This window comes from Dipodomys merriami, unplaced genomic scaffold (assembly GCF_024711535.1).
Source record: "Dipodomys merriami isolate MVZ:Mamm:240054 unplaced genomic scaffold, mDipMer1.0.p SCAF_51, whole genome shotgun sequence".
In the NCBI taxonomy this organism is placed as follows: Eukaryota; Metazoa; Chordata; class Mammalia; order Rodentia; family Heteromyidae; genus Dipodomys; species Dipodomys merriami.
Genome location: NW_027206080.1, coordinates 9,943,820 through 9,957,050, shown reverse-complemented (window position 1 = coordinate 9,957,050; position 13,231 = coordinate 9,943,820). Strand labels below are relative to the sequence as shown.

Genomic DNA, 13,231 nt, shown 5'->3' with positions numbered 1-13,231 from the left:
TTTCAGCCTCTTGAGTAACTAGGATTACAGGTATGAACCACTGGCATCAACTTTTATAAGATTGTTTTTATGTAGAACAAATCCTACTAATTATTTTGATGAAAAGACTGTAGGTATAGCTGGAAGGACCTTTAAAGGTTTACTTAACCCAATCCTTCCTTCCTGCTCTCTTCCTTCCTTCCTAAAATATTTTCAAGCATATTTTGGATAATGTGCCCTGTGCCTACTTCTACCTGACCTTGCCCACTTACCAGTCTCCATCTGCCAGGAGACAACAAAAGCTTCTTCTCTAGAATTTCCTAGCCAGAGTCACTGTCTTGCCACAGTCCAGATAAAAATAATGCTAATATTTCTCGTTATTTTTTTTAGCAACTTGGAAGCATATATAGCATTCTCGCTGCCATCTTGAATGTTGGAAACATTGAGTTTTCTTCCGTAGCAACTGAACACCAGGTTGACAAGAGCTACATCTGCAATCACACAGCTCTGGAGAATTGTGAGTTTTGTTATCTTCTGTTTTCAAATTTACACTCTGTTAAAAGTCTCCTACTGCAAGTATCACATGAGGATCACTTTAAGCAATTGTACCTACACAGAATCCTTAAAAAAAATACTAGGATTGCATTTGTGTAAAACAAAATTGTAAATGTCCACTACTTAGAAGATATCTTCCCACGTGTGAACTGATGACTGCAGAATGTGTTTATGAACATGGAATATCTATGACTGTGTCAGGAGCTGTTTGCCTGCATGTGAAATCACAGAAAAAACTGGATCAAATTTAGTGAGCTACCATGGGAAAGAATTGAAGTTGTTACTTTGGAATGTTAAGACCCTATATCATTTTTAAAGTAATAAAACTTGAACAGTTTCTTATTGGATGAATTCTGTCTATCCATTCATGCTGAGTTAATTAATGTTTCAGACAGTTTCCCACACAACAGAAACACATTATGGGACTCACTTCAAATCAAGTTTGCTCTCAGTAAAAGAGTTAAACCAATGGTTGGCAATTACTTTTAGCATCCTCCAGCGATTTTTCGAACTTTTTTTCTGTTCAGAACATATCCCATCCTTTCATTTTTAATGTCATCATGTGTCCTTAAAGCTTTATATTTATTAAAAGTTTTACCCATAACCTTACTATAATGCAAATTTTCAGGTAACTATTTTAAGGATAATTTCAGTGGACCAAATACCAAATCCTTCTGGTCCAGACCTTTTCTTGATATCACTATTGTCTGTACGTTGTCTGTACATTGTCTGTACACTATGCTCTGAACACTGAAACCAGTGTGGTAAGACAGAAGAACAGTGGTCTGAGTTGACACAGAGTAAGTGGCATGTACCAGAAAACTTGAAAACACCATATATATTCTACATATATACTATAACTTAATTTGGCATAAAAGATACTAGGTCCTCAGAGTTGCAGAGAAGAAGCCTATAACTCCATTGATAACTTTTAATTCTTGCTATCTAATCCTAATTAAAGTTTTATCAGTAGCCCACAGGGTTGAGATCAGGTTGTTTCCTTCAGCTTTCCGTGGGGGTAACAAACAACTAAAGAGGGAGGAAAGGTTTATTTAAACTTAGGTTCAGAGGTTGCAGTCGCTGCTCATTTGGCCCTTGCTTTTGGACCTATGATTAGATAAGACATCATGACAAGAGAGTACATGGTGAAGCAAAGTTGTTCACCTTAAGGGAGCCAAGTAACAAAGAGAGAGGAAAAGGATCAGGGTCCCAGTATTTCCTTCAAGGACACACTCTCAGTGCCCCAGATCTCACCTGGTGACAGATCCACCACCTTTCAGTAGTAAGTCTGCTTGATTCATGTAATTTTGACATAGCACAGTCAAAATAATAAATTTTAGCCAGGCACTGATGGCTCACACCTGTAATCCTAGCTACTCAGGAGGCTGAGATCTGAGGATCACAGTTCAAAGCTAGCCTGGGCAGCAAAATCCGTGAGACTCTATCTCCAATAAACCACCAGAATACTGGAAGTGGTGCTGTGGCTCAAGTGGTAGAGCGCTAGCCTTGAACCGAAGAGCTGAGGGACAGCACCCAGGTCCTGAGTAAAAGCCACACAACTGCCAATAAATAAATAAATAAACAAAATTTTGAAATCAAAACAAATTTCCAAAATAAAAAATTTTACATTTCCACATGTAGCTCAGTTGTCACATCTCATTTAATCTCAGTTGTCTATCTCATTTAATCTTCATTTGTGTTTAAATTACTGAGTGATGGGCTGGGAATATGATTTAGGGGTAGAGTGCTTACATGAAGCCCTCGGTTCAATTCCTCAGTAGCACATAAACAGAAAAGGCCAGAAGTGGCACTGTGGCTCAAGTGGTAGAGTGCTAGCCTTGAGCAAAAGAAGCTCAGGGACAGTGTCCAGGCCCTGAGTTCAAGTCCCAGAACTGGCTAAATAAATAAAGTACTGAGTGATCGAGGAGTGTTTCTCTGCCCTTAATTTTGTGTAACTATGCCTCCCAAAACGCAAAGCAAAAGTTAGGGAATCCTCTAAGCTCCAGAAGGCAAGCAGTATGCTTAATTTAAGTGAATGTGTTAGATTTGTTGTAAGAAGCATGTCTTTATTGGAAGTTTTTTGATGTTACAATTCAAATAATTCTAATATCTTCATTTCTTGAAAGTGATGCTACTACCTTTTCCACTAACCATGCATCTTTTTCTTCTGCAGCTGCTTCTTTGCTTTGCATTCAGGCAGATGAGCTACAAGAAGCTCTCACTTCCCACTGTGTGGTCACTAGAGGAGAGACCATTATAAGACCCAACACTGTAGAGAAAGCTATTGATGTCAGAGACGCCATGGCAAAAACTTTATATGGGCGTCTCTTTAGCTGGATAGTAAATTGCATTAATAGTTTGTTGAAGCATGACATATTTCCAAGGTAAAAACTTTTACATATTCTCTTTTCCAAAAGATCATTCAAAGCATCTATTTTGTAACTTTTTTAATTTTTGTAAGTCTTTTTGAGGATATTTTGAGTTCATTTAATTTAATGGTGAAAGTTATATATTTTGCTAGAAATGCTTCATTTCCTAATAGGGTCACTTTACTGTGCCACAGGACGATAGAATTTTGTAATTGATGTAACATAAAAACTGTAGAAATATGAAAAATAACAGGAAGTGATTTGTGTGTGGTTGTGTGTGCCTGTGTGTATGTGTGTGTGCGTGTGTGTGTGTGTGTGTGTGTGTGTGCATGTGCATATGCGTGTGAATTCTGGGCCTTGAACTCAGGGCCTGGGCACTGTCCCTGAGTTTTGTTTTGTTTAGGTTTGTTGTTTTTTTTGTTGTTGTTTTTTAACTCAAGGCTAGCACTCTACCACTTGAGCCATAGCTCTATATCCAGCTGTTTTGGTAGTTAATTGGAGATAAGAGTCACAGATTTTCCTGCCTGGGCTGGCTTCAAGCCAGAATCTTCAGATCACAGCCTCCACAATAGTTAGAGTTACAGGTATGAGCCACTAACACCTGGCTAGAAAGTGATTTGTAAATGCAATATCTTACTATCACTATGATGTTTTAATTAGGAGTTTACAACAAAGAAAGTATACATCATTGTATGGCTATCAACTTTAGAAATTCTTTTTTTATTTTAGAAGTATAGATTAAATCATGAAGATAAAGGAAAACCTCCTTTTCATGGTTTTGATCTTATTATAAAGGCACATGAAATGTGGTTCAGAAATTCACTAGAGAATGGTGGAGAATAGCAAATGGTACAGCCAAGATATGAACACTAATACTTCATCTTGGAAATAATATAAATTGGAGCCACTATTGACTGGCTTTGCATAGATATAAAACCTCACATTTATGCTGAAAGATTTGTTCAGCTATAAACTACACGAATTTTAGAAAATTTATATATGGGAAGTCTAGATCAGATACTTACAAGTAATCCTATTCACACCTGCTTGTAAAAGACCATTGTACGTATATTTTTTTTGGGGGGGGGGTCCGGTTGTGGGGCCTGAACTCTGGACCTGGGCACTGTCCCTCAGCTCTTCAGCTCAAGGCTAGCGCTCTACCACTTGAGCCACAGCACCACTTCTGGTTTTTTGCTTTTTGCTTAGGTGGTGCTAAGGAACTGAACCCAGGGCCTCAGGCATGCAAGGCAAGCACTCTACCACTGAGCCACCTTCCCAGCCCCTTGTATGTATGTTTTTAAACCACAATTCATAAGCCACTGGCTTACATCTGTTATCCTAGCTATTCAGGGGACTGAGATCTAAGGATCACAATTAGAAGCCAACCCTGGCAGAAAAGTCCTCAGGAGATTCTTATCACCAATTCATCACTCAAAAACCCAAAGTGGCTTTGTGACTCAAAGTGATAGAGCACTAGCCTTGAGCACTAGATAGAGCACTAGCTCAGGGATAGCACCTAGGACCTGAGTTCAAGCCCCACAACCAACAAAAAATATGTAGTTTGCTATTTTTCCGCTTAGATAATTTCCACACCATAGTATCCAGTTAAACTGAGCTCACCCATTATCCTCTACCATGTTCTTAACTCTGTCACTCAAAATTGTTCCTATGCCTTTGTGCTGGACAGTCCTATCACAGCTGAGTCAGCAAGTCACAATCCAGTTTAGGATTTAATGATCCTAGGTTTTTTAGTTGTACTTGGTTATCTCGTTGACATCAGACATTCATATGATTTTTTGGGTATATGGATATTCAACATATGGATATTCCTCATAATGTAAACAAATTTAGAGATTTTTCACCTCACTTTGTTAGGTAGCATCTGCATGCTTACTTAGCCCAATGGCTCCCAACAGAATGATGTGCTGAAAATCCCATAATAGCCTATCTGCTAAGTAGCAAAGTTCCATTCTTTATACTATTAAAAACTGTCCAAGTCTTAGACCCCAGATTGGAGTCTCTTTCTTTTTTTTGGGGGGGGGTCCAGTCGTGGGGCCTGAACTCTGGGCCTGGGCGCTGTCCCTCAACTCTTCAGCTCAAGGCTAGCACTCTACCACTTGAGCCACAGCACCACTTCCGGCTTTTTTTCTTTTTGCTTATGTGGTGCTGAGGAATTGAACCCAGGGCCTCATGCATGCAAGGCAAGTGCTCTACCACTGAGCCACCTTCCCAGCCCCTTCCCAGATTGGAGTCTCTACCTCATCTATTGTTAAATGACAGGTCAGTCACTTTCACTAATGGAGGCCTCTTGAAAACTGCCTATGTCCTTTGCTCCAATTTTTTTTAAATAGACACATCTATATATACCCACAAAAACATTACAGAGTTATAACTACAGACCCCTTAAAAGCCAGTAGCAGATTCTGTTCTGAGAATCCCTGAGTTAGATCATCGCAAAGATCTTCCTGAGCTCTAACACATTTATTGTCCAATGAGTTCAGTGTTTATCTCAGTGAAATCCAATGTGGAAAAAGCATTACAAAGGAATATTTTTGACTATGCCAGCATAAACCTTTATGCAGACATCTGACCTCATATAACCACATACACTTATATCCAACTGTTCAAAATAGGAAAATTCAGAAACACATTGCTTGCTTTGTGTCCACCTATCACATCTTCTAAGTATTCCTTCTCTCTTGAGTTTCCAGTCCAGTCACTTCTCCCAAATAAATGCAGAGAGCACCCTCAGTTTTTAGTGGTCATTTTCAACTCATTTCCCCACAAAACACTGAAGGTGACCTACACTCCCTAAATACTAAATGCTAAGAGGGGCTTTTGTGCTTTCCTTTTTAATGCACATGAAAGTTCTTATCTAAGTATCTAACCTTTAGTGAGCAGAAGTAATGACGTAGAGTAGCAGAAAGAAGATGCAGTTGAAATATGTAAGTATAAAATAATATTTATTGTACTTTAAACAATGCTTGACAAGAAATGTACTCATTGCCTTACCCGTTTAACTGTAAACTCTGTACAACATCTTTAGAATAAAATAAAAAAAAAGAGTGGACAATATAATTATAAGATTCCTTTAAAATAAAAATAATACCAACATACCAAAAAATTTAATTAGAAACTAAGTCCCTATTTATGTATATCTCTCTTCAGGTTACCATTAGTTCTAAATTTTTAAAGTTATAAGCAAATAATAAAAAAATGATTCTTTCAAACAAGAGCTTTTTAGTAAGAATTCTTTTTAATTGCTCTTGTAAGAGGTTAAATGTACTCATTAGTAGAATTTTTTCTTTTCTGGTATAGTTTGATTAAATTATAATTCCTGTATTCTGGGTGCCAATTCAGTTGTCCATATAATTTTTGACTGTGAAATATTAATTGTCTTTATGATCTATGTAGAATGAATTTTTTTGTTTTTGTTTTATCTTTTGTTTTATGTGTATGTGTCCATACTGGGACTTGATCTCATTGCTCTGTGCTCTCAGTTGGCTTTTTCCACTCAAGGCTGGAACTCTACCACTTAAAGCTCCACTTCTGGCTTTTTGCTGGTTAATTGGAGACTTTCCCAGACTTTTCTCCCTGGGCTGGCTTTGAATGATCCTCATATCTCAGCCTCTTCAATTGTTAGGATTACAAGTGTGAGCCACCACTGCCCAGCAAGGTTTTTTTTTTCAATTAAGAGAAATTCACTGTGTGTGTGTGTGTGTGTGTGTGTGTGTGTGTGTGTGTGTGTGTGTGTGTGTGTGTGTGTGTGTGTGTGTGTGTGTGTGTGTGTGTGTGTGTGTGTGTGTCCTGGGATTAGTTTCTTAACTCAATCACAAATGAAACCTCTGAGATACTCTGCTTTGTATTATCCTAAGGAAATACATAATAATACTGTTTCAATTCTTCTAGTAAGAATGATGATGAGCTGAGCATTGGCATTCTTGATATATTCGGCTTTGAACATTTCAAAAGGAATTCCTTTGAGCAATTGTGCATTAACATTGCAAATGAACAAATTCAGTATTACTTTAATCAACATGTGTTTGCATGGGAACAGGTAAGTCTAGTTACTTAACATAAAGACCTGTTGTGTGTATTGTAATGTATAATTATACAAAGTAGTATGTAAACCGTAGCTTTAAAGCTTTACACATTAAAAAAAAAAAGGACCAAAACACCAGGTACTGGTGACTCATGCCTGTATTCCTAGCTACTTAAGAGGCTGAGATCTAAAGATCTATGTTCAAAGCCAGCCTGGACAGGAAATCCCATGTGACTCTGATCTCTGATTAACCACCAAAAAGCTGAAAGTGAAGTTGTGGTTCAAATGGTAGAACACTAGCTTTGAGTGAAAAAGGTCAGGGAGTTCAAATCCCAGCATACACACACACACACACACACACACACACACACACACACACACACACACACACACACACACACACACACACACACACACACATCTGCCTTTTTCTATACCCACAGTAAAAACAGAAATGAAAGCAAACAAAAAAACTAGCTTGTTTAGTATGACTCCATTTGAGATGCAAAGAATCCTTCCTTGGAAAACAGTGTGATTTTCTCCAAATTGTAGCAAGTTTAGGTCCTTGAGAATAATGACATTTCCTTTGAAAACTTAAATAAACTAATGTGTCCAACAGTTTTCTCTTTCGGTAGACTGCAGAGCTGAAGTTCTTCGTGAAATTTCAATATCCATCTAAACTGCATTAACTTCAGAATTCTTGTAGCTAGGCAACAGAACACCAGATAATGGGTTTGATTCAAGTGCCACGAAACAGTAATTTTGTCAGAGCACAATGTGTAATTTATGATTCAGCTTCAAAAAATATTCTTCCTCTGAGAAGAAAATCAGACTCATTTGAATTCCATTTGGCAAGAAAAAATTGTTATGTGAAGATCATTTAAATTATTTTATTAATTGTACAAGTCACATTTAATATTATTCTGTATGCCATTTGTCACCTAATTATACTATTTCACTTTGTGTTTACTGATTAAAACTGATGTTTTAAGGCTGAGATGAATTAGAGGAACCTAGCTTCCTTGTATTTAAAATCTTCAGTCTTATGGAGAATTTATTTTGAAAATTGTGTTTGGAAAATAGCGGTCACAAAAGAACCCCTCTATACATCATCTTGACAAAAAAAAAATCAAATCATAAATAAATAAATAAATCTTGGCATTTCCTACCGGAAATAAAAGGATAGGACATAGGTTTAAAGGCTTTCTATGATTCAAATATTACTGATTTCTCCCTTCTCCTTCTCATCTTCTTCTCTACCTATCCTTGGTGTCCTCCTATAGCCTTAATACATGATAGAATCCCTTGAAAAGATTAAAAGCAAGCAGTAGAGGAAAATTCTTAAAAACCTTGCTCCAAGCAGGGCACCAGTGGCTCATACCTATAATCCTAGTTACACAGGAGGCTGAGATGAGGATCATGGTTCAAAGCCAGCCCTTGTCAAAAAAGTCTGTGAGACTTATCTCTAATTAACTGCCAGAAAACTGGGAATGGAGCTGTGACTCAAACCACTGGAGCACTAGTTTTGAGCAAAAAAGCTCAGTGTCAGTTCTCAGGCTCTGAGTTCAAGCCCCAGGACTGACAAACATGCACACACCTGCCCCACCCCCTCACCTCACACACACACACACACACACACACACACACACACACACACACACACACACACGTGACACATTTTTGTCTGTCACAAGATTTGAACTCAGGGCCTGGGTGCTGTCCCTCAGCTTTTTTTTTTTTTAGCCAGTCCTGGGGCTTGAACTCAGGGCCTAGGTACTGTCCCTGAACTTCTTTTGCTCAAGGCAAGTGCTCTACCACTACTTTTGGCTTTTTTTTTCTGGGGGCGTCCAGTTGTGGGGCCTGAACTCTGGGCCTGGGCGCTGTCCCTCAGCTCTTCAGCTCAAAGCTAGCGCTCTACCACTTGAGCCACAGCGCCACTTCCGGCTTTTTCCTTTTTGCTTATGTGGTGCTGAGGAATTGAACCCAGGGCCTCATGCATGCAAGGCAAGCGCTCTACCAGGGCCTCATGCATGTAAGGCAAGCGCTCTACCACTGAGCCACCTTCCCAGCCCCTTGGCTTTTTCTGTTATGTGGTACTGAGTAATTGAACCCAGGGCCTCATGCATGCTAGGCAAGCACTCTACCACTGAGCCACCTTCCCAGCCCCTTGGCTTTTTCTGGTACTGAGGAATTGAACCCAGGGTTTCATGCATGCTAGGCAAGCACTCTATCACTGAACCACATTCCCAGCCCATCCTGAGCTTTTTCACCCACTTTAAGCTACAGCACCCCTCCAACACTAACTTTTATAACTAAGAAATAGCTATTAAAACATCCTCAACTAAAATCACACTGTAAGTACTTTATTAGCCCTGAGAATAGGGTGGTTTTATTTTCTCTGTGGTTTGTCCATATTCCATACCACAAGCATCTCTAACAGAAATCCATTGTTTACCAAGTGACTCATTTTTGCTCCATGTGACCTGCCACAAAAGCAGGCAGTGGGTTTTGACACAAGCAAATCGCAGTGACAAATGCATCACTTTAGGCTTTAACCTCATGGACTTTCTCTATCAGGCATACAAAAGTTCTCTTGAACTTTGTGGTTTTGATTTCCACTATTATATGCTGTCAGCATACTGTGTCTAACAATAAAACAATTCTATGTTTTCAGACTTCTCTCAAGGTTACCTTCAAATGAAAAGACTGAAACTTCAAGCCATTGCCTTTATTTTCTCATACTGAACAAACTGAACATCTTTCACATTCTCCACTGTTTAGACTAAGGGTTCTGATTCTTTTATATGCGTTAGGTTTTGTTTTATTGCAAAAATATAATTTGGAGTCAAATGCCAGTGATTCATACTTGTAGTGCTAGCTACTCAGAAGCCTGAGACTTGGAGGATTACCGTTCAAAGCCGCTGAGGAAGGAAAAAAGTCCACTAGACTCCATCTCCAATTAGCCAGTAAACATATATATATATATATATATATACATATATATATAGCATAATATATATAATCTTGAGTTTAATCAATACTTTTTTTTCAAATACAGTGTAAACAGGGGTTATACCATGGGGGAAGAACATACAAGAGAAACAAAAAAAAAATCACATAGTACATTTTAGATACGTTAAAAACAATAGCAAGAAAGAAAAACAAGTTGTGTCGCTATCTTGGAGTTCATTTCAATTAACATAATCTTATATAGACATATGTACATAGCTTTTGGCCTTTTCTGCTTATCCTTGACTTATACTAGTTATTGCAAATAAGGAAACCATGGGACCTATGTTTCTTTGGGTCTGGCTTACTTCACTTAGTATAATTTTTTCCAAGTCTTTCCATTTCTTAACAAATGGATAATACTTATTTTAATGAACTAGCACTTCTCTGTGTGTGTGCATGTATGTGTACATGTGTATGTATGCATATGGAGGGTATAAATTAGTAATAGAGTATAGGATAGCAGTCTTAGGGTCCTGGCTTCATTTCCCAGTGTGATAAAAAAATTAAAAATAAACTTTTTTTCATAACACCCTTGGAATGAGATTTCAGCATAATAAGGCTTCTATCATAGCATTTAAAAATTTTAATTTATCGGATGTCTGGAACTGCAGTTTGCTAAATTCTAAAGTTGCAAGAAGCATGCTTTGAGCAATTCTAGCGTACTATAGTTAGCATCTACCATATTTCACCTTGTGTTATCACCCAACTTAGATTTGAAACCTGCTGACACATGGAGCTTTTGTGTTTTAAACATCATTTTATCATACACAATGTTGCCGCCTTATAAAAAGTTCATTAAATACATGTTATGACTTAAAGTAGATGTAAAAATCATGGTGGAATAGTGTGGGATTGAAACCTATAGAGGACATGCTCCCTGGACCAGCACTTACCCCTATATTTATGAGGGTCTGGGCATGGGGTTTGTTTATCACCTAAAATCCTGAGACACTCCTACACAACCATCACTATTAAGTCCCAGTTCAAAGGTCCTGTGAGTCTTTCCCAGGCTTCAGAACTTGGACAAGATAGTAGCCTTCTCCCCCCACTCCTCAGGTAGATTGTTGACACTGTTAACTACAGTCATGGCCAATGAATCATTGTTTCTCTCTCTCTCTCTCTCTCTCTCTCTGTCTGTCTCTCTCTGTGTCTCTCTGTGTGTGTCTCTGTGTCTCTGTCTCTCTGTTTCTCTGTCTCTGTCTCTCTCTGTGTCTGTCTGTCTGTCTCTATCTCTGTCTCTCTGTCTCTCTGTTTCTCTGTCTCTCTCTGTGTCTCTGTGTCTCTGTCTGTCTCTCTATCTCTGTCTCTCTGTCTCCCTGTCTCTCTATGTCTCTGTCTGTCTGTCTGTCTGTCTGTCTGTCTGTCTGTCTGTCTGTCTGTCTGTCTCTCTCTCTCTCTCTCTCTCTCTCTCTCTCTCTCTCTCTCTCTCTCTCTCTCTCTCTCTCTCTCTCTCTCTCTCTCTCTCTCCCTCTCTCTCTCTCTCTTTGGTACCAATCCTGGAGTTTTTACTTGGGGCCTGGGCACTATCCCTGGGCTTTCTTTTCTCAAGGCTAGGCTAGTGCTCTATTGCTTATGTGCCACTTCTGGAATTTTTTGGTGCTTAGTTGGAGATAAGAGACTCATGATCTTTCCTGCCCAGACTGGCTTTGAACCTCGATCCTCAGATTCTAGCTTCTTGAGTAGCTAGGATTACAGGTGTGAGCCACCAGCACCTAGCCAATTGTTCTTATTTCACATGTCTTAATGGGCCACGTAGCTTAACATCTAGAGATAGGGATTCTAGGCCCTTTTAACAGATGAGACAAGGGAAGCTTATAGAGTAAGACAATTACAGTGATCATGTGACTGGCCAAGTGACAGCGCCAGATGTGGACCTGTGGACCTGGTTCTAAACCCAATAGTTGTTTTTGTGACCTGCTACTGTCTAACTTCCTCTCAGCTTAAAGATCTGAAGTCATACTTGACAAGTCAGGAAAGTGTTTTTCAGAGGACTCATAGGGTAAAGGTTAACCCTAAGGTGACTCTAATTCATATTCAATACATTTGGGATAGGCTCTTTCAACTTTTTAGTAAAAACGTAGTCTTCAAAACTTGAAATGTTTGGAAATCCAAAACAGAGACTAGAAATTCTTTTAATATTATCTTGATTATAATCAGTGCTGATTTTAATGAATCAGCACTTCTGTGGGAGAAATGTGAAATGGAATGTCATAGAAATGGCATTGAGAGTCATTTATTATAATGTAGATGATTACTAGCAAACTCAGTACTGCCCACACAGTGTTCAGTGAGCTTCTCCTTTGTTTCCTGGCCTATTCTAGAATGAATACCTGAATGAGGATGTGGATGCTCGAGTTATTGAATATGAAGATAACAGGCCTCTCTTAGATATGTTTCTGCAGAAGCCAATGGGGTTATTGTCTCTACTCGATGAAGAAAGTAGATTTCCCAATGCCACCGACCAGACTCTCATAGGTAAGTTCTAAACCCCATGTGGCTGCACAGTTTATGAATACATTAATGTCGTTCTGGATGATTTTTTGTTTTCAATTATCAGTGTGAAAATAGCCATTACAAAGCCTGGATATTTGACTTGAAAGAAGAGACTTTTGATATAATACCTAGACCAGTGAATATTCATTAAAAAATAAAATACTTAGTGCAGGATTAAGCAGGATTGTATGCTGGATTTCTGTTTACTTTATGGTAGAACCTCAACCATAAAAATCTTAGGTTAAAAAAATAACCTTAGAAAATTTCCAGCCCAGAATTAGAAATTGATAAGCAAAGCAGAAAGATAGCTCTAGAATTTGAAAAGAGGTAGCTAACGGTCCTGGAATAAATCCACCTGTGATGTTCTAACCATTTATTTATCAGAGGCAAATAGCCTCAAATACTTTAATAACCTCCAAGTTTACAGCACACTGATAAATTCTCATGATAATAATCCTGAGTCATAGCAGGAAGATTTAAAATATTCACGTTTTTCTGCTTGAGAAGGCAAAGATGTGTATAATGTATTTAAGGAGATTATCATCCCAAAATATTTATAATGGAAAGGTCTCTCTTAAATTTAAGAAGGAAAAAAATCTTTGGAGTTGAAAAAGTCATAATTTAACATGCAATACTATTTCCTGCTGATGGAAGAGATCTATCCTGGATAACAAGTACTTGAAGAAAATGTAGATTCACTTTCTTTTTTTCCTTATTTCCTTTGGTGATACACAGAGCCTGTTTCTCAGTGTTTATGTTGTTGCTCCCTCCAGAACCTCTT

The 13,231-nt window shown here is 38.4% G+C and overlaps 1 protein-coding gene across 1 annotated transcript in view; it reads left to right on the top strand.

The window, feature by feature from the left end:
- The window catches only part of Myo3a (myosin IIIA), a 156,592-nt gene that overhangs the window by 91,942 nt on the left and 51,419 nt on the right, over nt 1–13,231 (top strand). Inside the window, exons 16-19 of the mRNA XM_069998310.1 lie at nt 370–496; nt 2,708–2,918; nt 6,813–6,960; nt 12,279–12,432. Coding sequence (XP_069854411.1) covers nt 370–496; nt 2,708–2,918; nt 6,813–6,960; nt 12,279–12,432 — 640 coding nt within the window. The remainder of the gene's footprint in view (nt 1–369; nt 497–2,707; nt 2,919–6,812; nt 6,961–12,278; nt 12,433–13,231) is intronic.